The sequence below is a fragment of the Hemiscyllium ocellatum genome, chromosome 9, assembly GCF_020745735.1.
Source record: "Hemiscyllium ocellatum isolate sHemOce1 chromosome 9, sHemOce1.pat.X.cur, whole genome shotgun sequence".
Classification (NCBI taxonomy): Eukaryota; Metazoa; Chordata; class Chondrichthyes; order Orectolobiformes; family Hemiscylliidae; genus Hemiscyllium; species Hemiscyllium ocellatum.
In genome coordinates this window covers 113,252,370-113,280,043 of record NC_083409.1, presented here as the reverse complement: position 1 = coordinate 113,280,043, position 27,674 = coordinate 113,252,370, and the positions used below count along the sequence as shown (strand labels likewise).

Here is a 27,674-nt window from a genome sequence, read left to right as displayed (position 1 = left end):
ATAAACTCTACGTTTCTATCCACACGAACAACTTTATATCTCTGCAAAACTAGATTCCATCTAGCACCTTTAAATATCCAAACCCTCCAGTTTATGTGGACTGTGGCTGCAGAGTACAATGCTGTAACTTCCCAAATCAAAACCCACGGCCACTTGAGAGAACAAGGACAGCAGGTATACGATATACAATTCACTTGAAGTCACAAACCAGTCCATCTTGAACATATATTGGTGATTCCTTCACTGTTCCTATTCAGAATCTTGCAACTTTCTCCCTGATATCACCTTCTGAGCACCTTCATCACATGGACTGCAGTGATTAAGAAGGTGGTTCACAACTTCTCTAGGAATGGACCACAAATTGACCTTACCCCTGACAGCAACACTCTGAGAATTAAGTATTTAAAACACATTCACTTACTTGAATATGTAGAGAAAGGTTAGTCAAGATCAAGGTGATAAGTAACACAATGGTAAGGATAACAAAGACATTTTTGGAATTAAATTCATAGCCAGAGTTAGCTTAGTCATTAAATTTGTTTATTTAAATACTGCGTTGTAATTTTTCAGTTCATTTCATAGAATATTGAATCCCTACAGTGCAGATAGAGGCCATTGAATCTGCACTGGCCCCCAAGTAGCATCCCACCCAGACCTAGCTCCTCCCATCCCCCAGCCTATATTCATTGCCCCGCATTTACAATGGCTAACCCACCTGGCCTGCACATTCCTAGATGCTACGGGGCAATTTAGCCTGGCCAATCCACCAAAGCTGCAAACGTTTCGACTCTCTAGGAGGAAACGAGAGTGCCCAATAGAAACTCACGCACACATGGGATGTGTAAACTCCACACAAACAGCTACCCAGTGCTGAAATTGAACCTGGGTCCCTGGGAGTGTAAGATGGCAGTGCTGGTCAATGTGTCCATGATCCATTGGCCCCACATTATACAAGGTAAAAACAATGGCTGCAGATGTTGGTGCTGGAAAAGCACAGCAGTTCAGGCAGCATCCGAGGAGCAGGAAAATCAATGTTTCGGGCAAAAGTCCTTCATCAGGAATAGAGGCAGAGTGCCTGCAGGGTGGAGAGATAAATGAGAGGAGGGTGGGATTGGGGAGAAAGTAGCATAGAGTACAATAGGTGAATGGGGGTGGGGATTAGGTGATAGGTCAGAGAGGAGGGTGGAGTGGATAGGTGGAAAGGAGGATAGGCAGGTAGGACAGGTCATGGGGACAGTGCTGAGCTGGAAGTTTGGAACTGGGGTGAGGTGGGGGAAGGGGAAATGAGGAAACTGGTGAAGTCCACATTGATGCCCTGGGGTTGAAGTGTTCCGAGGCGGAAGATGAGGCGTTCTTCCTCCAGGCATCTGGTGGTGAGGGAGCGGCGGTGAAGGAGGCCCAGGACCTCCATGTCCCTTGGCTGAGTGGGAGGGGGAGTTGAAATGTTGAGCCACAGGGCGGTGTGGTTGATTGGTGCGAGTGTCCTGGAGATGTTCCTTAAAATGCTCTGCTAGGAGGCGTCCAGTCTCCCCAATGTAGAGGAGCCTGCATCGGGAGCAACGGATACAATAAATGATATTGGTGGTTGTGCAGGTAAAACTTTGATGAATGTGGAAGGCTCCTTCGGGGCCTTGGATGGAGGTGAGGGAGGAGGTGTGGGCGCAGGTTTTGCAATTCCTGCGGTGGCTGGGAAAGGTGTCAGGATGGGAGGATGTGTTGTTGGGGGGCGTGGACCTGACCAGGTAGTCATGGAGGGAATGGTCTTTGCGGAAGGTGGAAAGGTATGGGGAGGGAAATATATCCCGGGTGGTGGGGTCCGTTTGGAAGTGGCGGAAATGTCGTCGGATGATTTGGTTCATGCGAAGGTTGTTAGGGTGGAAGGTGAACACCAGGGGCATTCTGTCCTTGTTATGGTTGGAGGGGTGGGGTCTGAGGGTGAAGGTGTGGGATGTGGACGAGATGCGTTGGTGGGCATCTTTAACCACGTGGGAAGGGCAATTGTGGTCTCTAAAGGAGGCCATCTGGTGTTTTCTGTGGTGGAACTGGGTCCTCCTGGGAGCAGATATGGCGGAGGTGGAGGAATTGGGAGTACGGGATGGCATTTTTGCAGGAGGTAGGGTGGGGAGAGGTGTAATCCAGGTAGCTGTGGGAGTCGGTGGGTTTGTAAAAAATGTTGGTCATCATTAATGGAGATGGAGAGGTCCAGGAAGGGGAGGGAGGTGTCAGAGATGGTCAGGATGGAATGTATTGGTGAAGTTGATGAATTGCTCAACCTCCTTGTGGGATCACGAGGTGGCGCCGATTCAGTCATCAGTGTCGCAAAGGAAGAGGTGGGGAGTGGTGCCAGTGTAACTACGGAAGATGGACTGTTCTATGTAGCCAACAAAGAGACAGGCATAGCTGGGGCCCATACATGTGCCCATGGCTACCTCTTTGGTCTGGAGGAAGTGGGAGGATTCGAAGGAGAAATTGTTAAGGGTGAGGATCAGTTCAATTAAATGAATGAGAGTGTTGGTGGAAGGGTATATTATACAACTCTGAATACAATGACCAGACTTATAATTCTCTTCCTTAATATCATCTTTGTCGTTTTTTTGCACGAGGTTTGAAAGCTGCTGAGGTTTCATCTCTTCCCCCATCAATTGTACTCGATGCTAAAGAAATTGCTTCTCACATCACCAAACAAATATGGGTAAGTAGGGTTACCGCAGTAATGTTATTTAATAGATAGTCCGTCAGATGAGAAAATTATACTTTGTATCTAAAATGTATTTGCATCACAATAAATGTTGTAGAAGTAAATATGTGCAAAAAAAACACTTCTCTATTGTTCAGGGTTGCCAGCACTTTGTTTTCATTGCTTAATCTCTCACCTCCAACTACCCTGATCTCTGACAATCTCATCATTGTCATCTAAATTGCCCATCAGTTTGAACCCCTTCATAAGCCAACAACTAACACTCTGCCTTTATGCTCCTCTCATTAGTCTCCCATCGGCTTCACTCTTGTGTCATCCTGCTCTATCACCGTCCCAATACTGATCTCCAGACAGGCCTGAGCCTGTGACATCTTGCCTTCGAGTACCAAGTGCAAAGCAAACAATTGCTCTGTTGAAGGATTAGGTGATAATTGACACTCAACTTTATCACATTTTCTATTTTTACAAATGATAAACTCCTCAAAAAAATTAATTGCTGTCACCTGAGTGTGGCTTGCAATTAGAACTTAACTTTATACAATGGCACTCCTCACTAATGACAGTGTGCAAATTTTTTCCCTTCAGCCCGCTTCTCTGCCACAGTATTTGAAGGAAAATAAGTCTTGCATTTACATAACACCTGACAAAACTTCACCAAAGAATTTTAGAACCAGTTATTTCTGAAGTGTGGTAACAGTTGTAATTTAGGAAATCTAGCATCCAGTTTGTGTACAAAAAAGATCTCACAACAGCAATATGATAACTACCAGATTATTTGTCTGATGTTGGTTGACAGACAAGTATTGGGCTGGGGAGAATTCCTCTGCTGTTAGAACATAGAACAATACAGCGCAGAACAGGCCTTCGGCCCTCGATGTTGCGCCGACCTGTGAACTATTCTCAGCTCATCATCCTACACTATCCCAAAATCATCCACGTGCTTATCTAAGGATAGTTTTAATCTCCCTAATGTAGCTGAATTGACGACATTAGCAGGTAGTGCATTCCACGCCCTTATCACTCTCTGCGTAAAGAACCCGCCTCTTTAAGGGGTTAAATCTGTCTTAAATCTATCACCCCTCAATTTGTAGTTATGCCTCTCGTACAAACTGACGTCATCATCCGAGGAAAAAGACCTTCACTGTCCACCCTATCTAATCCTCAATCATCTTGTATGTCTCCATCAAATCCCCTCTTAGCCTTCTTCTTGCCAATGAGAACAGGTTCAAGTCTCTCAGCTTTTCCTCATTAGACCTTCCCTCCAGACCAGGCAACATCCTGGTAAATCTCCTCTGCACCTTTTCCAATGCTTCCACATCCTTCCTGAAATATGGGGACCAGAACTGTACACAATATTCTAAGCACCAGCATTTTGTATATTTGCAGCATGATATTGCGGCTTTGGAACTCAATTCCTCTACAAATCAAACCTAACACACGATATATATGCCTTCTTAACAGCACTATCCACCTGGGTGGCAACTTTCAGGGATCTATGTGCATGGACTCCAAGATCTCTCTGCACATCCACACTGCCAACAATCTCTCCATTGACCCAGTACTCTGCCTTCCCATTATTCTTCCCAAAGTGCATCACCTCACATTTAGCTGCATTGAACTCCATTTGCCATCTTTCAGCCCAATTCTGCAGTTTATCCAAGTCCCCTGCAACCTGTAACATTCTTCCACACTGTCCACTAGTCCACCAACTTTAATATCATCTGCAAACTAACTAACTCATCCACCTATGCCTGTGTCCAAGTTGTTTATAAAAATGACAAACTGCAGTGGTCCCAAAACAGATCCTTGGGGCACACCACGAGTAACCGGACTCCAGGCTGAATATTTTCCATCAACCACCACTTGCTGCCTTCTTTCAGAAAGCCAGTTTCTAATCCAAACTGCTAAATCACCCTCAATTCCATGCATCTGCATGTTCTGCAACAACCTATGTGGAATCTTATCAAAGGCTTTACTGAAGTCCATGTATAGGGGAGAAAGTGAGGTCTGCAGATCAGAACTGAAAATGTGTTGCTGGAAAAGCGCAGCAGGTCAGGCAGCATCCTGCTCCTTGGATGCTGCCTGACCTGCTGCGCTTTTCCAACAACACATTTTCAGCTCTGAAGTCCATGTATGCCACATCAACTTCCCTACCCTCATCTACATGCTTGGTCACCTTCTCAAAAAACTCAATGAAGTTTGAGAGACACGACCTGCCCTTGACGAAACCATGTTGACTATCTGAAATCAAATTGTTGCTTACTAGATGATTATAAATCTTATCTCTTATAATCCTTTCCAAAACCTTTCCTACAACAGAAGGAAGACTCATTGGTCTATAATTACCTGGATCATCTCTACTGCCCTTCTTGAACAAGGGCACAACATTTGCAATCCTCCAGTCCTCTGGTACCAAACCTGTAGACAATGAAGACTCACATATCAATGCCAAAGGCTCTGCTATCTCCTCTTTAGCTTCCCAGAGAATCCTCGGATAAATCCCAACTGGCCCAGGGGACTTGTCTACTTTCACTCCTTCTAGAATTGATAACACCTGTTCGTAACTAACCTCAAACCTTTCTAGTCTAATATCTCGTACCTCATGCTTCTTCTCTACAATATTCTCTTTTTCCTGAGTGAAAACTGTTGAGATACATTCGTTTAGCACTTCTCCGATCTCCATAGGGTCCACACTCAACTTCCCACTTCTGTCTTTGATTGGCCCCCATTCCTACCCTAATCATCCTTTTATTCCTCACATACCCATAGAAAGCTTTAGGGTTCTCCTTTATTCTATTTGCTAAAGACTGCTCATGTTCTCTCTTTGCTCTTCTTAACTCTCTCTTTAAATCCTTCCTGGCTGATCTGTAACTCTCCATCGCCTCATCTGAACCATCTTGCCTCATCAACACATAAGCCGCCTCCTTCTTCGTAACAAGAGATGCAATTTCTGTTGTAAACCACGGTTCCCTTACCTTATCACTTCCTCCCTGCCTGTGCATCCCCTGCATTTTGCTACCCCGTTCTATGCATCCTAATTCCTGTCTAATTGTATTATAATTGCCCTTGCCCCATTGATAACTCCTGACCTGTGGCATGTACCTATCCCTTTCCATCGCTAAACTAAACATAACTGATTTATGGTCACTCTCTCCAAAGTGCTCACCTAAATCAAACACCTGGCCTGGTTCATTACCAAGCACCAGATCCAGTGTGGCCTCCCCTCTTGTCGGCCCTTTGACATACTGTGTCAGGAAACTCTCCTGTACACATTGGACAAAAACTGATCCATCCGACGTACTAGAGTTATAGCATTTCCAGTCAATGTTGGGGAAGTTAAAGTCCCCCACAATGACCATCCTGTTCCTTTCACTCCTACCCAGAATACTTTTGCTAATCCTCTCTTCCACCTCTCTTGAACTCTGTGGAGGCCTATAAAAAAACTCAAAGCAGTGTGACCTCTCCTGCCCTGTTTCTAACCTCAGCCCACACGACCTCAGTTGACGAGTCCTCATCAAAAATTCTCTAAGCCGCCTCAGTTGACGAGTCCTCATCAAAAATTCTCTAAGCCACCGATATACTATCCTTGACGAACAAGGCCACACCGCCCCCTCTTTTACTACCTTGCCTGTTCTGAATGAAAGATCTAAACCCTGGAACCTGCAACATTCATTCCTCACCCTGCTCTATCCATGTCTCCGAAGTGGCCACAACATCAAAGTCCCAGGTACCTATCCATGCTGCAAGCTCACCTACTTTATTCCAGATACTTCTGGTGTTGAAGTAGACATACCTCAAACCAGTTTGCTGTCTGCCAGCACATTCCTGTGACCCTGAAATCCTTCTCTGTCCTTCCTACTTTCATCGTCCTGTGCACTGCAACTACACCTTCGGTTCCCATCCCCCTGCTGAGCTAGTTTAAACCCAAATAGCACCAGCAAGTTTCCCACCCAGGATATTAGTACCCTTCTGGTTCATGTGAAGACCATCCTGTTTGTACAAGTCCCACCTTCCCCTGAATGAGCCCCAATTATCCAAGAACCTGAAACCCTTCCTCCTGCACCATCCTTGCAGCCACGTGTTCAGCTGATATCTCTCCCTGTTCCTTGCCTCACTATCACGTGGCGTAGGTAACAAACCAGAGATAACAACTCTGCTTGTTCTAGCTCTCAGCTTCCACCCTAGCTCCGTGAAATCCTGCCTTATATCCCTATCCCTCTGTTCATATAGTGTCCTGGATACTTGCATTTCCACCTGACATGGCAAGTATAACTTTATTTAACATCTAATCTGAAACACATTCCGTTCCATTAGTGCAATACTGCATCACCTCAGTACAACTTTGCAAATGTCATTTCAGATTATCGCTTGTCTGGAGTGGCAGTCAATTCCACGACTATCTCACTCACAGATGAGATTGCTGTCCATTGAACCATGATTGATCTTATAAATATGACTATCTGTGGTAGTAGGTAAAAACAATGACTGCAGATGCTAGAAACCAGATTCTGGATTAGTGATGCTGGAAGAGCACAACAGTTCAGACAGCATCCGAGGAGCAGTAGTGTAATTTTTGATTTTGCTGTTTTTGGCTGAATTGCAGCGTAAACAAAGAAACACTGCTGAGTCGCTGCAGCAGAGAGCAATGCATCAACTGGCCACCAGGCTGGTGCAGACAGCAAGAAACTCACGCTTGGATCCAGATCGGTTGAGGATGTACCTAATGGGCCTCCGGAAAAGGTATGAAGCAGACTGCCTCACAGCCCAACAATCTCCGCATGCAGATACATCCCTCTGAGAACATTTTAGTGCTAAACAAGAATGAAACCATTTAATAATGAACGTTCCAAAGTATTGTGGTTATTTGAAAAAAGTGTTGGATCAGATTTGCTGCCAAAATAAAGGTGTGATGCACCAGTGGATTTTTGACACGGAAGTGAGCTTGGAATCACCACAAATTACTGGCTGATTTCCAATGCTCTGTTGTCAGCCTTATATAAACAACAGTTCATCCATAAGTTCCATAAAGTTGTAACACTTGTGCATCAATTACCTATTTATCTCACTGAAGAGAGTCGGGGCAGCTGATTAAGACCCTTTTTTTGATGAGATTTACCTGCTACCCTATTTCTCAGGCTCAGAGGTGAAAGAGTTTAAATTGTGGCATTTCATTTCTGCAGATTGTAAACTGTTGTTGGCAATTTTTTAAAAAATTTGTCCTTTCTGCTTTCTCTCTTTTAGTCTATTGTTAATTCTTCTGTCTTTATTTCTCTTTCTGCCTCAGATTTTAGTCTCAATACATTATTTATTTTAGTATTTCCTTGTTCGATTTGTCAACCTTCCATTTTCATTGACACAGGAGACAGATGGGTCCCACTACCCCCTCACTATGCTTTCACCAGCTTGCACTTGCAGCAATTGTAGTGCAAATTATATTGAGCTGAAGGGTGAAGGGGAATGTCCAAATTGATTGAGTATATACTACAGCATACTCCACTCCAGAGAGTTCTAGTGTAAAGTTTTATCACAGGTTTAACTTCATAAAAATTTAAAGTTTGTAAATTAATCACTTTTTTTGAATTCTGTCATTTCAGTTTCTGTACAAAGTGTGAAAACCTTTCCACAGAGTTGGTAAGGAAGAAAAATAAAACAACTGCAAAAATTGTTGGAAATTTTGAGTTTATTGCATGCTGTGCAGCACTAGAACGCAGTGTAAATGATGTAATAATGAATTGGTTCTTTTTTCTCTCCTGAAGGGTCGGGATTTCTTTTCTTCTCTCTGTTGTCCCGGTCCCCAATTTGTTAAAACAGGCTGGCAACCAAAGGAGAGGGTAGGTAGGGAGGAGGGAGATCTCTTCATCTTTATCTTTCCAAATTCAAGTAATTCTGAAGCAATTTGGGTAGCGGCAACAAAGAAATTCCTTTAGGCAGCCCACTATTGGCTAGCAGGGAGCTTCGAATAGACATTCTGCAAAGGTGAAGGAGCTCACAAGGCTCTTGATATCTTGTCACAGGGATGTAATCCAACCAGTTAGAAATGAGAAGTTGCCGTCTAAAACTAATATACGCCTGAAAACAGAAGAAGGAGAATGCATTATACTTACTATCTGCCTTTAATATCGTGATCCTTCTGTACACCTTTTCCTGCCATAAAGTTATGTCTCTACCTTCTTTCTGAAGGTGTCTAATAATGGTTTTATTATAAAGGATCACAGCTTGTTTTCACATCCCTTCGTGGTCTTAGCCCTTGTTTATCTCTAGTATCTCTTCCAGCTTTCCAAGATCTGTACTTTTCCAGCTCTGGCATCTTGAGGATTTCTAATTTTAAACATTGGTGGCCATAGTTTCAGCTACTCGGGCCTTAGATTCCGAAATTCACCCTCTAAATATCTTTGGCTCTCTCTCCTCCTTTAAGGTGTCCTGTAAAACCTCTTTGGCTAAGCTTTTGGTAATCAGCCTAATATCTTCTTGTGTAGCCTGTTTAGTGTATTGGGACCTTTTACTATATTAAAGGTGATTCATAAGTGCAGGATTTTTAAAAAAAATCTATATTATGGGAAGTATTCTGCAGATACTGGTTGTGCTCTGGTATACTGGAGAAAACTTTAAAGCTTCAAACCTTTCCATTGTGAATCAGTTCACTAATGAAAAGCCACAAGCCAGCAAGGCCCCAAGCCAGTCCTCACCTAATATGCACATTATTCTCTGTATTCTATGCTTGCTCCTTTCCACATTTTTCCCTGCCTTACAGCACTGTTGTTTTGTGTAACTGTACCAGAAGAATTACAACAATTTAAGAAAGTGGCTTAGCACCATCTTCTCAAAAGCAATTAGGAATGGACGATAAATTCTTTCCTTGCCAGCGGTGTGCATGTCCCATGAACAAATAAAGGCTATTGGGAGGTCTGGCAGCATTTTGAATAGAGAAACAGTGTTAATGTTTTGAGATTAGTATGTTTTTCATAACAGTCCAAAGATAAGTGTTCTGAGGAAGAGGCAGATCAGACTTGACACCTTAACTGTTTCTCTCTCCAGAGATGCTGCCAGACATGCTTAGATTCTCCAGTGTTATCAATTTTCAGCATCTGCAGTACTTTTCCTTTATTAAATAAAATGTCTCTTTGTCTCCCTCTGATATAGAATCCCTACAGGGTGGAAGCAGGCTATTCAGTTCATTGAGTCCACCCTGACCCTAAGCATATCCCACCCTAACCCTGCATTTCCCATGGCTAATCCATCTAACCTACACAACTCTGGGCAATTTAGCATGGCCAATTCACCTAACCTGCACACCCTTGGACTATGTGGGAGGAACCCGGAGCACCTGGAGGAAACCCACAAAACACAAGGAGAATGTGCAAACTCCACACAATCACCTAAGGGTAGAAACGAACATGAATCCCTGGCGCTGAGAGGCAGCAATGCTAACCAGTGAGTCACCGTGCCTCCCCTGTTTCCCTCTTCCTTCCCAAATGATGATATCGGCATGTTACTCTGGCATATGGATCATTAAGCAGAAGTCATAGGTATTTTAACAAATGGTCAAAAGAACTAGGGGAGGTACAAAAATTTTCTTAACACAGGATTGTTAACAACTACTTACAATACCTGAAGTGATAATGAAATGAAATTAGTTTTCAAAAACTTTGGCCATGTGCTTGAAGAGGGTTAATTAGCAAGGTTGATGGAGGAGAATACTGGAATGAGGACCAGAACAGACATAATAGCATGAACACTCTTCCTTGGAGGTATGATTTCATGGTTTCTAAATCAGTGGGACACAAAGTCAATTATCAGTTTCTGAAGCTTGGAGAATGGTGCCCTGATGTTCCGCTCTCTTTCTCTCCCTTCATGCCAGAAGGATATGGGCCAGTCAACGCTACATTGGGAACTTTGGTTACAAGATGGGCCAGTGCCAGGGTTCCCTCAACAGAGAAAAATAGAGTGAGGTGGGATGTCCTACCGAGACCTGTTCACCTTTAATTCTACACAACTAAACCAGCTGCCTCTCAAGAAAATCTCCAGCATTCCCCAGGCAGTGGAATTCATTCTCCACATGGGATCTAAGCATTTTACAAGAGTTTGTTAATTTTGGAAAGGAGAACAAAAAAGCAGGATATTATTTCAACAGAGAAAAACTAAAGAAAGCTGCAACAAAAAGGGACTTGAGGGTACATGTGCATGAAACATAAAAACACAGTTGCAGCAGGTAATCAGGAAGAGTGAAATGTTGGCCCTTTTTCAAGACAGGAGAAAGTGAGGACTGCAGATGCTGGAGATCACAACTGAAAAATGTGTTGCTTGAAAAGCACAGCAGGTCAGGCAACATCCAAGGAGCAGGAGAATTGACGTTTCAGGCATAAGCCCTCCTGCTCCTTGGATGCTGCCTGACCTGCTGCGCTTTTCCAACAACACATTTTTCAACTCATATTTCAAGGCAGTTGGAGTATAAGAATAAGGAAGTCTTGCTGAAACTTTACGCGGTGCTATGAGATCACATCTGGAATACTGTGAGCAGTTCGGTTCCCTTATTTAAGGAAAATGTAATTTATGTGGGGGCAGTTCACAGAAGATTCACTAGAATTATCCCCAGTGTGGAGGGATTGTATTATGAGCAAAGGCTAAACAGGTTGGATGTCTACTCACTGGAGTTTAGAATGAGAGGTGACCTCATCGAAACATACCAAATTCTTAAGGGGCTTGAACAGGGAAAATACTCAGAGGATGTTTCCGTTCATGGGAGAGTCTAGGAACCAAGAGCATAGTCTCAGAATTAAGGGGTGCAATTTAAAACTGAAATGAGGAGGGATTTCTTCTCAGATGTTATGAATCTTTGAAACTCCTTGCTACAGTGAGATGTGGGGGCATAGTCCTTGTGTGCATTAAGGACTGATCAATAATCTATCAGGGAATCAAAGGTTCTGGGAAAAAGGAAGGAAAGAAGACGTCAGGAGTGTCAGATCAGAATGGCTAAGCAGGTATGAGGGGCCAAATGACCTATCCCTGTCCTTTTTCTTAAGGTCTCATACATACCTCTACAACCATCAACCTTAAAACAACAGCTTGTATTTTTATAGAATCTGTATATCATATCATGCCCCAATATGTTTAATCAGAGTGTTTTGCAGAATTTGACACTGAGCAATGTAAATTGAAATTAAAATGTCAGATGGCCAAAGAGATAGTCTATAATGAGAATCTTAAAGCAGAAGAGAGAGGGTTTTAGGGAGGGAACTTCAAAGCTTATGGTCCAGGCATCAGAAAGCATGGCTGTGAATTGAGGAATGATGGAAATCAGTGATGTACAAGAATGGAGAAGCACAGAGAACCTGGTGATTGTAGAATTGGAGAACGTTTCAGAGACAGGAAGAGATGGAGGAAGGCTTGTGAGAAAACAAACACATTAACTCAAAAATGAATCTTGCCGCCAGAAGAACGTACCTTGATTTGTGCGACATTAATGTGATACATCACTCTAACGCATAAACTGAGACACAGTTTTGCCTCCTCGATGAGTTTTGTTGACTCAAGGTCATGCACCCTTCCTACTGACGTTGGGTAGAAGAGGATGATGAGGATTGTGGACATGGGACTTTCCTCCCTCTCTAGTATCCCATACTGGAATAAAATCTTCAGAATGTCTGACTGCCTGTTTTGAGCTACAAAGTGTAAAGGGGTCACACCGCTCAGTGGGTTTGGATTGTACACTGGTGTGAAGGTTCTGAAATGCAAACAGGAAATTCAGAAACCCACTTAATAATGACACATTAAAAGTAGCTTCTACTATAGTTTAATATTTGCTCACAATTTTAAAGAATTGTGCATGTTATTCAAATGCCAGTAGGACATTGATGCATTGATTAAAAGTGTCGCTGGCTAACAATTTTGGAATTCCCTCTCTAATGGCATTGTGGGTCTACCTACACCAAATTGTCAACAGCGGTTCAATAAGGCAACATTCTGTCAAACACAATTAGAATGGGGAATAAATGTGGCCCAGTCAGCAATGCCCTCATCCCATGAACAAATAAAAAATCTTACTTTTAGATCTTTGAATGTTGTGATGATTTTTGCATTTTAATGTTGTGTTCATTTACTGTCATTTTGAAACAAAGCAAAAATGGGAATTACCTGGAGAATAGTTTGACTGTAAAAATTATGCAAAAAGATAAGGAACAAAAAGTCAGTGAGGGAAGAAGTTATGGTCGAAGTTTGAATGAATACCACAATGTCAACGAAAGCATTAGCACCATTTATTGTAATCATGAAAACCAAGTTAAAAAAGGGAAACATTGTTAGCATAGGTTTCTCATGAAAGTTCTATTCATGGTTTTTTTTTCATTAGGAGCTTAATATAGATGAGGCAACAAGTATCTATGAGGCAGAACTCCACTGCATTGTCATTCTGATTAGCTAAAGCCAGCCAGTTCTTGTGACATTTCATAGGAAGTGTTTGATACTTGTCAAGTAGAGGTGAATCGGGGTCATAACCAAAAAAAATTAACAAAAAACATCCAATAGGGAATATTCAGAAAATGAGAATATGGAACTGACTATTACTAGGAATGGTTAAGGGAATAGTATGCATGTATTTAAGGGGTTTTGATAGAGTAAATAAAGAGAAATAGTTTCAGTAGGAACAAGAAATGGTAACCAGAGGACACAGACAAGGTCATTGGCAAAGAACTGGAGGCAACACAAGGAAACCTTTCATGATACAGTGGTCCAACAGGGTCTGGAATGTAACATTTGAAAGGTCGATACAGCAGATTCAATAATAATGTTCAAAAAGAATTAGATTAAAACTTCCAAAAGAAAATTTTGGGGGATGATAGAGAAAGAGCAGGGGAAGAATTAATAATAACTTTTTCAAAGAGCTAACATAGCTCAATGGGCTGAATAGCCCACTCTTTATCATTCTGTGATTGCACTCATAGTTTAAACTGCACTGGGCAAAGAGAGGAAAATTCCTTGGGGAGAGTGTAAGACTTCCTTTCTGAACTCTCAGTGTGTCAGTTGTCAGCAGGGATGCTGTGTCTAGGCCTGTACAAACATGTCACACAGCCCTCAGTTAGGCAGAAGTATTCCAGTTGGAGACAGGCTGGCTGAAACTGAAAACATCTGCCATGTTTTCAGCTACAGAATAAATAGCTATTTGAATCTCCCATTGTGAGGTTTAATTCTGTTTGAAATAATCCCAAAAGGTTTTTTTCTTGTTGCAATGCTCCAAACTCTTAGAATCACAAATAAAATCACAAACCTACAGCTTTTGTACAAGACTCAAGTGATCAACAAAGTAATAGCAATATATATTTATGTAACATCATTAACACAGGAACACAAAGTATCCCACAGGAATGTAATAATTAACATGACATATTCCACCATAAAATATAATTAATACACTCAACCTCAAGCAAGCCCAGATGAAGATAGTTGCATGAATGTAGCATCTGTAGCTTAGTCAGAAAGTTGATTTGAAGTCCCATAACAGCATCTTGACCATACAAATCTTTACTGAGACTCAAATCCAGTTATTTAGAAAGTACTTCACACTGCAGGGGTGGTATTGGGTGTTGGGGGGTGGGGGAGATGTTGGGGTTCGTTGCTCAGATCTTCAGGATAACACATTAGATAAATGCCCTGTATGTCTTGTCATGTGGACATGAAAGAGCAGAAGAGCTCTCCCCAATGGCTTGACCAATACTTATCCCTTACTAAAATCAGGTAATCTGATCGTTATCACATTGTTGAAGTTGGCATCATGCTGTGTGCAAATTAACTGCTGCACTTTGTACATAACAACAGTGACTATACTTCAATAAAGCACTTTTTAAAATTAATTTGGGGTGTGGGGGTTACTGAATAATTTCTGCTTTATTTTCCCACCCAGCAATACTATATTTCGACATGAGATGATTGTCAATTGTCACCAATATCTTTTAGGGAAGAAAATTACTTGCATGACATGCATGACATGTGACTTGCATTACTTGCATGATATGTCACTCCAGACCTACAGCAATGTGGTTTACTCTTAATTCCAGATATTAGAAACCAAATCCAAGAAACTGCCCATATACAATTTTGATAGTATAAATGTAAGAACTTTGATAACTTTAGAGATTGAAAGTATCAGCAATAACTCTTTCTGGAATAAATTGATTCCTGAGATGAAGGGGACAAGGAGGAACTGGTATAAAGGAATTAAAAGTACCATGCTATTTAACCACCCCCGGGAAGAAGGAATCAAAGCAACATAAACAAGCTGTTTCTTGGAAGAGAGGAGGTAACACTGCTTGCCTTGTGACAGATGAGTAATTTAGACCATGTGCAAAAGAAATGGTTCTGAAGTAAAGTGGTTAATTACAGGCCAGGTTGTTTTAAACAGTTAACTCCAAATGTAACAAGGAACAGGGAGCTACTTCTGATAAGAAGGAAAGCTACAGACTTGAGGTCTATGGAAGTGTAATCAGTGTTGGAGATGAAAGAATCTAAAAGATTATCAATAATATCACACCACAAACTCAAAAGAGTGAAAATTGTATAAGAATTGTAATATTCAATTCAAATTCCATCATCTGTTATGGCAGAATTTGAGCCTAGGTACCTAAAACATTAGTCTATAGGTTAAGAGTCTATCAATAATCTCACTCGGTCCAGATATCATGGAAGGTACGGTATAAATGCAAATTTTTCTTCTTTTAAAAGAGGACAATGAATGATCAACATTCAAAAGCACAATCAGAAATGGATGCTTGGATGGAATTACACAAGGATTGTCAGCAGGCACCAGTACATTACCTCCAGATCAATCCCAGCTGGTTGCCCCGAGCTCCCAGATAGTTGACAGTTTTCTCCAGTAGTTTTTGCACCAACAGGGAGCTGACCTTACGGGTAAATAGCCAATACAGGATGGTGTTGATGCAGACCTCTGTAAACTCCAAGTAGAAACTGAGGGTTCTCTTGTCCTGGGGCTGGTGGACGAAAGCGATGTAATCGGAGAGGAGGGAATCGAAACCCGGTGCGTCGATGTGGCGGAGGATGTTCGATAGGGTATGGTAAACGAGTGGCTCCCAGTTGTGGTATATTGGACCCAGTAACCTCTTCACAGCCACTTTCTCCAGCAGCTCCCCAAAAACAGTCTGCTGCACTTCTAGCTCTTTACAGCACCTTTCAGCGTCGTCAGACATGCCCCTCCAGGACACACACAGACAGCAGAGTCTTAGCACCGAGTCCCCTCTCACTGCAGGTTACCAGGTCCCCTTTGCTTATAAAGGCCTCAAATCAACTGTGACATCTTCTTTTGTTACATAAACTGAATTTTGACATAGTTGACAAGGTGACATCATAAAATGCCCTAGAAGGGTTTCAAACTTCATGAAGGGGTTTTGATAGGCTAGATGCAAAGAAATTGTTTCCACTCACAGATGACCCAACACTAGACAGCCTTAAATTCAAGACTGCCACTAATAAATGCAATAGTGAATTTAAGGGATACATCTTAGAGTCATAGAGATGTACAGCATGGAAACAGACCATTCGGTCCAACCCGTCCATGCCGACCAGATATCCCAACCCAATCTAGTCCTACCTGCCAGCACCTGAGCCATATCCCTCCAAACCCTTCCTATTCATATACCCATCCAAATGCCTTTTAAATGTTGCAATTGTACCAGCCTCCACAACCTACTCTGGCAGCTCATTCCATACACGTACCAACCTCTGCCCCTTAGATATCTTTTATATCTTTCCCCTCTCACCCTAAACCTATGCCCTCTAGTTCTGGACACCCCAAAGCCAGGGAAAAGACTTTGTCTATTTAGCTTATCCATGCCCCTCATAATTTTGTAAACCTCTATAAGGTCACCCCTCATCGTCCGACACTCTAGGGAGAACAGCCCCAGCCTCTTCGGCCTCTCCCTATAGCTCAAATCCTCCAACCCTGGCAAGATCCTTGTAAATCTTCTCTGAACCCTTTCAAGCTTCACAACATCTTTCCTATAGGAAGGATACCAGAATTGCATGCAATATTCCAACAGTGGCCTAACCAATGTCTTGTACAACCACAACATGACTTCCCAACTCCTGTACTCAATACTCTGACCAATAAAATAAAGCATACCAAACGCTGCCTTCACTATCCTTTCTACCTGCGACTCCACATTCATGGAGTTATGAATCTGCACTCCAAGGTCTCTTTGTTCAGCTACACTCTCTCAGACCTTACCATTAAGTGTATAAGTCCGGCACCTCACCTGTGACTACGGATGATACAATTATCTCAGCAAGAGGCCCAGCAATCACTTCTCTAGCTTCCCACAGAGTTGTAGGGTACACCTGATCAGGTCCTGGGGATTAATCCACCTTTATGCGTTTCAAGACAGCCAGCACTTCCTCCTCTGAAATATGGACAATTTTCAAGATGTCACCATCTATTTAACTGCTTTCTGTATCTTCCATAGCCTTTTCCTCAGTAAATACTGATGCATAATACTCGTTTAGTATCTCCTCCATTTTCTGCGGCTCCACACAAAGGCCACCTTGCTGATCTTTGAGGGGCCCTATTCTCTCCCTAGTTATCCTTTTGTCCTTAATATATTTGTAAAAACCCTTTGGATTCTCCTTAACTATATTTGCCAAAGCTGTTTCATGTCCCCTTTTTGTCCTGATTTCCTTCTTAAGTGTACTCCTATTGTCTTTATATTCTTCTAAGGATTCACTCTATCTATCCTGTCTATACCTTATATATGCTTCCTTCTTTTTCTTAATCAAGCACTCAATTTCTTTAGTCATCCAGCATTCCCTATACCTACCAGCCTTTCCTTTCACCCTAACAGGAATATACATTCTCTGGATTCTCGTTATCTCATTTCTGAAGGCTTCCCATTTTCCAGCTGTCCCTTTACCTGCGAACGTCTACCTCCAATCAGCTTTCGAAAGTTCTTGCCTAATACCATCAAAATTGGCCTTTCTCCAATTTAGAACTTCAACTTTTAGATCTGGTCTGTCCTTTTCCATCACTATTTTAAATCGAAAAGAATTATGGTTGCTGGCCCCAAAATGCTCCCCCACTGACACCTCAGTCACCTTCCCTGCTTTATTTCCCAAGAGTAGGTCAAGTTTTGCACCTTTTCTAGTAGGTACATCCACATACTGAATCAGAAAATATTTTTGTACACACTTAAAAAATTCCTCTCCATCTAAACCCTTAACACTATGGCAGTCCCAGTCTATGTTCAGAAAGTTAAAATCCCCAACCATCACTACCCTATTATTCTTACAGATGGCTGAGATCTCCTTACAAGTTTGTATCTCAATTTCCCTCTGACTATAAGATCATCCCTTTCTTATTTCTCAGTTCCACCCAAATAACTTCCTTGGATGTATTTCCAGGAATATCCTCCCTCAGCACAGCTGTAATGCTATCCCTCCTCCCCTCCACTCTTGCCTCCCTTTATAGCCTTCCTGTAGCATTTGTATACTGAAACATTAAGCTGCTAGTCCTGCCCATCCCTGAACCATGTTTCTGTAATTGCTATGATATCCGAATCCCATATTCCTAACCGTGCTTTGAATTCATCTGCCTTCTCTGTTAGGGACCTCGCATTGAAATAAATGCAGTTTAAGTTATTAGTCCTACCTTGTCCCTGCCTGCCCTGACTGTTTGACTTGCTTCTGTTCTCAACTGTACCAGTCTCAGATTGATCTCTTTCCTCACTACCTCCCTGGGTCCCACCCCCCCACCCCACCTCACTCGTTTAAATCATCTCAAGCAGCTCTTGCAAATCTCCCTGCCAGTATTTTACCCAGAGAATAGTGAGAAGATGGAACTCATTACCACATGTGAGGTGAATATTATTAAGGGAAAGGCAACAAGTACATGAAGGAAGAAAATAGGTAAATAGCATTGGGGTTCAATGAAGAGTAACAGAAGGCTTGATTGGAATATATATTCCAGCATAGGCCAGTAGAGTAAGGGGACTTTCTACGTGCTGTGAATTGTTTGTATTTTCACCTTTCTCGTGGTGTTGATAAATTACAAGCTACCTTTAATTTGGCTATTTATTAAGAAATCTCATTTTCAATAACTCAAACAATACTTTAAATTTATTGCATGTAGCAACCAAAGTAAGACTTCTCAAGTACTCAAGTTAAACCTCACAACCCAACTTGGCTATTATCTGATTAATGGTGAAATTTAGCTATGAATCTCACCAACAATGGCTGTGGATGTGTGCAGGGTCTGATCCTTGTGCAACGTTACTCTTTGAAGATTTGCTAAGGGAGAGTTTTGAAGTTGAATTCTTATACCATTTTCTCTCTTTTGAGTTTGTGGTATGATATTATTGATAATCCTTTAGATTCTTTCACCTCCAATATTGATTACACTTCCAAAGACCTCAAGTCTGTAGCTTTCCTTCTTATCAGAAGTAGCTCCCTGTTCCTTGTTACATTTGGAGTTAACTGTTTACAACAACCTGTCCTGTAATTAACCACTTTATTTCAGGACCATTTCTTTTGCACGTAGTCTTTATTGCTCATCTGTCACGAGGCAGCAGGTTATCAAGCAGTGTTACCTCCTCTCTTCCAAGAAACAGCTTGTTTATGTTGCTTTGATTCCTTTTGCCCGAAACGTCGATTTTCCTACTCCTCAGATGCTGCCTGACCTGCTGTGCTTTTCCAGCACCACTCTAATCTAGATACTAATGTTCAGTGGGCACAGATGTGGATCCCGCCATGGCAGCTGGTAGAATTTTAGTTCAATAACAATCTGGAATTAAGTGTCTAATGATGACCATGAAGCCATTGCTGATTGTTGAAAACATCCATCTGGGTCACTGATGTCCTTTAGGGAAGGAAACTGCCATCCATACCTGGTCAGGACTACATGTGACTCCAGACCCACAGCAATGTCCTTTGGACAATTAGGAATGGGTAATAAACGTTAACCTAGCCAGTTTCGTCCTCATCCCATGAACGAATAATAACAAAGTCTCCTCTAAACCTCCTATCCCTCACCCTAAGGCCATTTGCCTGATCACTGATCTTTCCATCAAGGGGAAAACATTCCCAGAATAGAATCACAGAGGGTCTTTTGATTCATCAAGTCTGCACTGACACATGAGAAACACCTGACCTTCACTCTAATCCCACTTACTAGCATTTGACCCACACCCTCGAATGTTATGACGTCAAGTGCTCATCTGGGTACTTTTTAAAGAATGTGAGGCAATTTGCCTCTATCACCCTCCCAGGCAGTGCATTCCATTCTGTGGGACTTGAACCTGGCCCTCAAATAACAAAGAATTACAGAATAGGAACAGGCCCTTCATCCCCCCAAGCCCATGCAAATCCAAATCCTCTATCTAAACCTGTCACCCATTTTTTAAGGATCTGTATCCCTCTTCTCTCTGTCTAGATACATCTTAAATGATACTACTGCTCTCACCCCAGTGGCAACGCATTCCAGGCACCCACCACCCTCTGCATAAAGAACTTTCCAAACATATCTCCCTTAAACTTTGCCCCTCTCACTTTGAACTCGTGACCCCTAGTAATTGACTCCCCCACTCTGGGAAAAAGCTTTTTAAAAGCATAAGACATAGGAGTGGAAGTAAGGCTATTCGGCCCATCGAGTCCACTCCGCCATTCGATCATGGCTGATGGGCATTTCAACTCCACTTACCAGCGTTCTCCCCGTAGCCCTTAATTCCTCGAGACAACAAGAATCTATCAATCTCGGCCTTGAAGACGTTTAGCGTCCCGGCCTCCACTGCACTCTGCGGCAATGAATTCCACAGGCCCACCACTCTCTGGCTGAAGAAATGTCTCCGCATTTCTGTTCTGAATTGACCCCCTCTAATTCTAAGGCTGTGTCCACGGGTCCTAGTCTCGTCGCCTAATGGAAACAATTTCCTAGCGTCCACCCTTTCCAAGCCATTTATTATCTTGTATGTCTCTATTAAGTCTCCCCTTAATCTTCTAAACTCCAATGAATATAATCCCAGGATCCTCAGCCGTTCCTCATATGTTAGACCTGCCATTCCAGGGATCATCCGTGTGAATCTCCACTGGACACGTTCCAGTGCCAGTATGTCCTTCCTGAGGTGTGGGGACCAAAACTGGACACAGTACTCCAAATGGGGCCTAACCAGAGGTTTATAAATCTCAGTAGCACATCTCTGCTTTTATATTCCAACCCTCTTGAGATAAGAGACAACATTGCATTCACTTTCTTAATCACGGACTCAACCTGCATGTTTACCTTTAGAGAATCCTCGACTAGCACTCCCAGATCCCTTTGTACTTTGGCTTTACTAATTTTCTCACCATTTAGAAAGTAGTCTATGCTTTTATTCTTTTTGCCAAAGTGCAAGACCTCGCACTTCCTCACGTTAAATTCCATCAGCCATTTCCTGGACCACTCTCCCAACCTGTCTAGATTCTTCTGTAGCCTCCCCACTTCCTCAGTACTACCTGCCTGTCCACCTAACTTCGTATCATTGGCAAACTTCGCTAGAATGCCCCCAGTCCCCTCATCCAAATCATTAATATATAATGCGAATAGCTGTGGCCCCAACACTGAACCCTGCAGGACACCGCTCGTCACCAGCTGCCATTCTGAAAAAGAACCTTTTATCCCAACTCTCTGCCTTCTGTTAGACAGCCAATCCTCAATCCATCCCAGCAGCTCACCTGGAACACCATGGGCCCTCACCTTGCTCAGCAGCCTCCCGTGTGGCACCTTATCAAAGGCCTTTTGAAAGTCTAGATAGACCACATCCACTGGGTTTCCCTGGTCTAACCTACTTGTCACCTTTTCAAAGAATTCCAACAGGTTTGTCAGGCATGACCTCCCCTTACTAAATCCATGTTGACTTGTTCTAATCAGACTCTGCTCTTCCAAGAATTTAGAAACCTCATCCTTAATGATGGATTCTAGAATTTTACCAACAACTGAGGTTAAGCTAATTGGCCTATAATTTTCCATCTTTTGTCTTGATCCTTTCTTGAACAAGGGGGTTACAACAGCCATCTTCCAATCATCCGGGACCTTTCCTGACTCCAGTGACTCTTGAAAGATCTCAACCAATGCCTCCACTATTTCCTCAGCCACCTCTCTCAGAACTCTAGGGTGTATCCCATCGGGGCCAGGAGATTTATCAATTTTAAGACTTTTTAACTTTTCTAGCACTCTCTCTTTCGTAACGGCAACCATACTCAACTCAGCCCGTGACTCCCTTTAATTGTTGGGATATTACTCATGTCTTCCACTGTGAAAACTGATGCAAAGTACTTGTTAAGTTCTCCTGCTATTTCCTTATCTCCCATCACTAGGCTTCCTGCATCAGTTTGAAGTGGCCCAATGTCTACTTTTGCCTGTCATTTGTTTCTTATGTACTGAAAGAAACTTTTACTATCATTTCTAATATTACTGGCTAGCCTACCTTCATATTTGATCCTCTCATTTCTTATTACACACTTTGTTATCCTCTGTTTGTTTTTGTATCCTTCCCAATCTTCTGATTTCCCACTATTCTTAGCCACTTTATAGGATCTCTCTTTTTCTTTAATACATTTCCTGACTTCCTTTGTCAGCCATGGTTATCTAATCCCTCCCTGGATAATCTTTCTTTTCTTGGGGATGAACCTCTGTACAGTGTCCTCAATTATACCCACAAACTCCTGCCATTTTTGCTCTACTGTCTTCCCGGTTAGCCTCTGCTTCCAGTCTATTTTTGTCAGTTCCTCTCTCATGCCCTCATAATTACCTTTATTTAACTGTAACACCATTACATCCGATTTTGCCTTCTCTCTTTCAAACTCCAGACTGAACTCTACCATATTATGATCGCTACTTCCTAAGAGTTCCCTTACTTTAAGATCTTTTATAGAGTCTGGTTCATTGCAAAGCACTAGGTCCAGAATAGCCTGCTCCCTTGTGGGCTCCATGACAAGCTGTTCCAAAAAGCCATCCTGTAAACATTCCATGAATTCCCTTTCTTTGGATCCACTTTTTGCTATACACTTGTCTATACAACTCATGATTTTGTAGATCTCAATCAGGTTCCCCCCTCAAACGCTGTCTTTCTAATGAAAATAATCCTAATCTACTCAGCCTCTCTTCATAGCTAGTACCCTCCACACCAGGCAACATCATGGTGAACCTTCTCCGCACCCTTTGGTAACGTGGTGACCAAAACTGTACGCAGTATTCCAAATTTGGCCAAACCAAAGTCTATACAACTCTTGTATAGACCTGCCAACTCTTGTATTCAATAGCCCGTCTGATGAAGGAAAACATACCATACGGCTTCTTGACCATTCTATTAACCTGCGTTGCCACCTTCAGAGTACAATGGACCTAAACACCCAGATCTCTCTGTACATCAGTTTTCTCCAGGGCTTCTCCATTTACCATATAGTTCACTCTTGAATTGGATCTTCCAATATGCATCACCTCGCATTTGCCCAGATTGAACTCCGTCTGCCATTTCTCTGCCCAACTCTCCAATATTCTGCTGCATTCTTTGACAGTCCCCTTCATTATCTGCTACTCCACCATTCTTAGTGTCATAAAGAGATAGGCGTGAAAGAGGTAGGCAGGAAAGCTGTTTCTTTGTTTTTTCCCCAATAGGCCACACCAGGATTTGAACCCAAGCTCTTGCCCGTCCAAACGGGTTTTATCTATGGGATTACAGACCCTGGCACAAGTGCCCCCGATTCTACCTCACTGCAGCTCTAGTATGATTCACCTCGACACTTGGTTCCTGTGTGAATCAGGAGAAAGCTGTCCCAATGGTCCAGCTATTTCTTTCCTCACTACTACTGCCAATGCCCCTGAATCAAAACCCAGTTCTCTCACACCAATCTTTGAGCCACACATTTAACTCTCTAATCTTATTTACCCAATTCTAATTGCTTGTGGAAATAAATAGGTCCAGAGACAAATACCTTTGTGGTTCTGCTTTGTAGTCCCTATTTACTCATACTCCTTCAGCAGAACTTCTTTCCTTGTCCTACATGTTATTGGCACCCAAATGGGCCATTATCATGGACCTTCCTCCTCCAACTTCTCCAGCAGTGAGCAGATAGTCTTAATCATTTGCACTATGCAGGCCATATTCTGCAGAATTGTGTTCTCAACTGCAGAGAACAATGTTCAGACATCTAACCATTGTCTCCTACCACAATCAACATTCCATCGTGACAGTGCCAGAGACCCGGGTTCAATTCCCGCCTCAGGCAACTGTCTGTGTGGAGTTTGCACATTCTCCCAGTGTCTGTGTGGGTTTCCTCCATGTGCTCCGCGTTCCTCCCACAGTCCAAAAATATGCAGGTTAGGTGAATTGGCCATTCTAAATTGCCCGTAGTGTTAGGTGAAGGGATAAATGTAGGGGAATGGGTCTCGGTGGGTTGCTCTTCGGAGGGTCGGTATGGACTAGTTGGGCCGAAGGGCCTGTTCCCACACTGTAAGTAATCTAATCTAAGCACAGTTGCTCTGACAGTCCATGTCTGCCAATTGGCAATCTGGCACTTTCACTTCCAGCCTCTCCAGCTGCTGCTGAGCACTGACCTTACAGGTCTGTGCAGTGTCTTGAGAAATTAGAGGAAATATGGACTGCAAGTATATTCTTTTGTACTTCTCCACCTCTCTGGAATTGAACAGTTTCCTGCAGCATGGTATAGTGGTCCATTTGTTCATCCTTCCTCCAATCTTTATTCTTATCCCTGTAGAACCCTGAACTTGATCAATAGTTGCATGGCTGAGCCTTCTCTTATGCTACTTTCTGCATCCCCATGTCTACATTGCCCATAGTCAAACTTCCAGTTGCTGACATAAACTAAATCTGAAGTACCTAGATTAAGTGGTGTGACTGCCTTCTGGAAAAATGTGCTCAGGTGACTTCCTCCCTAATGCATCATAGTATCTGAAGCTCAGATTCCAGTTTGTAAACTTGGAGCTTAGGTTCTTTGATCTGTAGGCACTTGAGGTGGGTCATACTGGTGTCCACCAGCTCCCACATGTTGCAACGATACTTTGTTCATGCTGACATTTTTACTTTGCTCAATTAATGAGTTTTCAAACTTAGAACTATCAATCAATTGTTGTGTGTTATAAAGATATTTAACTAGTTTAGTTATAGATATTTCTGTTCAGAAGTGTGACACACATTAAGTCAATGCTTAGATTGCCCCACTACCTGTTAAAAGTAGTGTCCACGTTTACTGGTACAAAATCTTAAAACACAATCACCTTTTGATTCACCTAAATAAAGATCTTTTGTTCATGCGAGGTGGGTGTTGTTGGCTGGACCAGCATTCATTGTCTGCCCTTGATGAGGTGATGATGCTGCCTTTTTTGAACTGTGGCTGTCCATGTGCTGTGGGTTGATCTGAATGCTGTAAGGGAGAGAATTCCAAGATTTTGACACCGCTACACTGAAGGAACTACAATATATTTCAAAGTCGAGGTGGTGAGTGGCTTGGATGGGAACTTGCAGGTGTGGCGTTCCTATGTATCTGCTGCCTTTGTCCTTCTAGATGGAAGTGCTTGTGGGTTTGGAAAATGCTGTCTAAAGATTTTTGGTGAACTTCTGCAGTGCATTTTGTAGATAGTATACACTGCAGCTACTGAGGGTCGGTGGTGGAGGGATGTGGATGTGGTGCCAACCAAATGGGTTGCTCTGTCTTGGATGGTGTCAAACTTCTTCAGTGTTGTTGAAGATGCACTTATGGAGACAGGTTTCGACGAACCAGGCTCCTGAGCTTTTGTTTTAAAAGGTAAACCAGAATCTGAACTAGCTGATGTAAATGAGAGCTTGCCAAAAATGTTCATAGAAAGTCCCCTCGTCCCCCTCTGAGTTTCCCACCTTTAGCCAGCAGTGACCTCAACATGGCCGACAGCAGAGCCGTCACGCTCTCACCGCCATCTTGTTGGTACCCGTAAATGACGCTGCCACGAGCTCTGCCCACGTGACTATACGTTGAAAGACGCCGTGCGGCCCGAACCGTTGACGGGATAGGGCTGATTCGCGGCCGCGGTGTATTCTGGGCAGACAGAACTGCCATTGCTGGCTCTGCTGTCGCGGCTCCAGCATCGTGCAGACCTTCCCTGGAGCACACCAACCGTCAGGCCTGACTCCGAGTACCTCCTCTCGATCCATCCTGTCCTGCGATCTTCTTTCCGTGAATGGGGCTGTGGATGTCAGTCCCCGGGCCGGGATTATTCTGTTGCTCCAGGGCTGCTATGAAAGCAGCACGATCAGAGTTCTGGGTGTCCCTGTGGCGCTGCCTGAGGACGTCCGGACGGTTGTAGCTCAGGATCATTTGTATGAAAAGACAAGCCTTCTCTCGCTTGGACATCACCGAGAGTACTCCGCCCGTGGGACCTTGGCAGCGAGCTTGCGCCGCTACAGTGAGCTCGTTCTCTGGGTACGGGGACTGCTCCATAACCTGCCCACCTCTCCAGGAGACCCAGCGTAGATCCTTCGGCGCCTGTTCTCGAGCAGAGCAGAACCGAGCAACGGTGGGCAAGACGTGGCTTGTGTGGGAAGGAGTTGAGAGAGATCTGCTCAGTGAGGACCATAGCTGCGGCTGTTCTGTGAATGTTGTGAGATGTCTGATCGCCACAGGCTGGTGATGTAAATTCTCTCTCTCTAGCTGAAAGGCGGTCACTGACTGGAACACAACTGCTGCTCAGATCCCCGCTTTCACTGGGAAAGAACAGTGAAGCACAAAGACTGAGTTGGGATTTAATGCCTGGCCCGGCCTCCCTAACTTTAGAACAACTCTCACGGTTTCACCGCTAACTGATCGGTGCTGTTGACCAGAAATGCTCGAACCTCAGAGTTCCTCTTGTGTACTGTCTCTCTTTGCAACAGCCACAACTCATTTTCCGAATACTCCTGGGGTCAGAAGTCGATGGAGCTCTCTCCTGTTCAGAGAGAAGCTGCTAACTGTCCGCTGCTGAATCCTGTCCCTCCAGACTTCCGCCCCAGAGGCCTGACCTCTCCGCCTGGCGCAGGCCGCTCTGATCGTGCTGCTCAGCGAGCCGACCCTTGTGTTCCTCAAACTCCTGCCCCTCCACCCCCTCTTCCCATGTCTTAACCCGAGACATCTCCCTACAATAGCCCTCGCGTCTAAACCGTCGACTGGGGTCTCATGCACGCTGGGTGAGAGGGTACAGTTTACACCAGTTCCCACTCGGTCCCGTCTTTCATTGGGCGCTTTTTCCAGAATCTGCCCATTTCCGATGCTTCTGAGACTCGGGGCTCTTTTGCAATCTCTCACCCCTTGAAGATTTGAGAAGCAATGCTTGCGGGGGCGTTTTTCACCCTGTCGGCTCTGTGCCCCGCTCCTGTCTTTCCTGGTCCTGCCCAGGGCCTCTGCTGCTGCTTTGGGACTGGGCGGAGATGCGATAGAGCCAACGATAACTTTGATGAACTGGAGCGACTTCCTCAGCAAGGTCACATCCCTCAGAAGATGCCGGAAAGACTTGACGCGTTCACACTCCAGCTGCAGATCGCAGGTTTCCCTCTCTTTCTGCTGTTCCTCCGCTGTGCCTGAAGGAGCCTTTTCCCCATCCCCGCTCTCCTGCCCCTTGCACATACAGCAGCAAATTGCTCGGATCCACCCGCTGCAGTTTTGCATTAGTTAAGCACTCAGACCGTCCCCCAATGCTTTTTTTCTTCTTTGCAGAAATCCCGGACTTCCCAGAGCTGTCCCACATCAAACTCTCAACTCTGACTGGGAACATGCGCACAACGGAGCTAGAGGGTGACATCAGGCCACTTGCTGTCTAAATGTTTAACCCTACTTGTTCAGAAAAGAGATTCAAGAGAAGTGGGGAGTTATTAACAGCAATCAGAATTATTTGTTAATTTATACTGTAGAAATCAGTTTGTAAAAGTTCTATTGGATTCCTCTGTTTTTTGTTTTACTCCTTTCATGGGTTGGGAGTGTCACCGGG

At 43.5% G+C, this 27,674-nt stretch overlaps 2 protein-coding genes across 4 annotated transcripts in view; one reads left to right on the top strand and one right to left on the bottom strand.

Annotated features, from left to right (window-relative positions):
* Positions 1–7,641, top strand: part of msh4 (mutS homolog 4) — a 126,851-nt gene extending 119,210 nt beyond the window's left edge. Inside the window, exons 19-20 of the mRNA XM_060830028.1 lie at positions 2,604–2,692; positions 7,302–7,641. Of these exons, the coding sequence (XP_060686011.1) occupies positions 2,604–2,692; positions 7,302–7,496 (284 nt within the window). The 3' untranslated portion in view covers positions 7,497–7,641. The remainder of the gene's footprint in view (positions 1–2,603; positions 2,693–7,301) is intronic.
* Positions 7,642–8,391: 750 nt separating this feature from the next.
* LOC132819202 (ankyrin repeat and SOCS box protein 17-like) lies at positions 8,392–27,433 on the bottom strand. 3 transcript variants are annotated; one of them, XM_060830654.1, is made up of 3 exons: positions 15,503–18,426; positions 12,140–12,419; positions 8,392–8,767 (listed from the first exon to the last, which is right to left on the bottom strand). In XM_060830654.1, exons 1-3 carry the CDS (start codon positions 15,889–15,891, stop codon positions 8,561–8,563), a joined length of 876 nt encoding a protein of 291 aa, XP_060686637.1. In that variant the 5' UTR covers positions 15,892–18,426; the 3' UTR covers positions 8,392–8,560. The 3 variants fall into 3 exon arrangements, 1 of the variants encoding a protein (XP_060686637.1); XR_009645054.1 differs by lacking the exons at positions 12,140–12,419; positions 15,503–18,426 and adding exons at positions 24,960–25,105; positions 25,576–27,433 and having other exon boundaries at positions 8,696–8,767; XR_009645053.1 differs by lacking the exons at positions 12,140–12,419; positions 15,503–18,426 and adding an exon at positions 24,960–27,433 and having other exon boundaries at positions 8,696–8,767.
* Positions 27,434–27,674: the final 241 nt, after the last annotated feature.

What these genes read in the sequence shown, in the direction of transcription:
- LOC132819202 (XM_060830654.1), bottom strand. Translation starts at nt 15,891, where the DNA reads ATGTCTGACGACGCTGAAAGGTGCTGTAAAGAGCTAGAAGTGCAGCAG. An exon ending in CAGCTGGGATTGATCTGGAG is followed by an intron (nt 12,420 to 15,502) that starts GTAATGTACTGG and finishes TTTGCATTTCAG; the next exon opens with AACCTTCACACCAGTGTACA. An exon ending in TTAATGTCGCACAAATCAAG is followed by an intron (nt 8,768 to 12,139) that starts GTACGTTCTTCT and finishes TTCTGTTTTCAG; the next exon opens with GCGTATATTAGTTTTAGACG.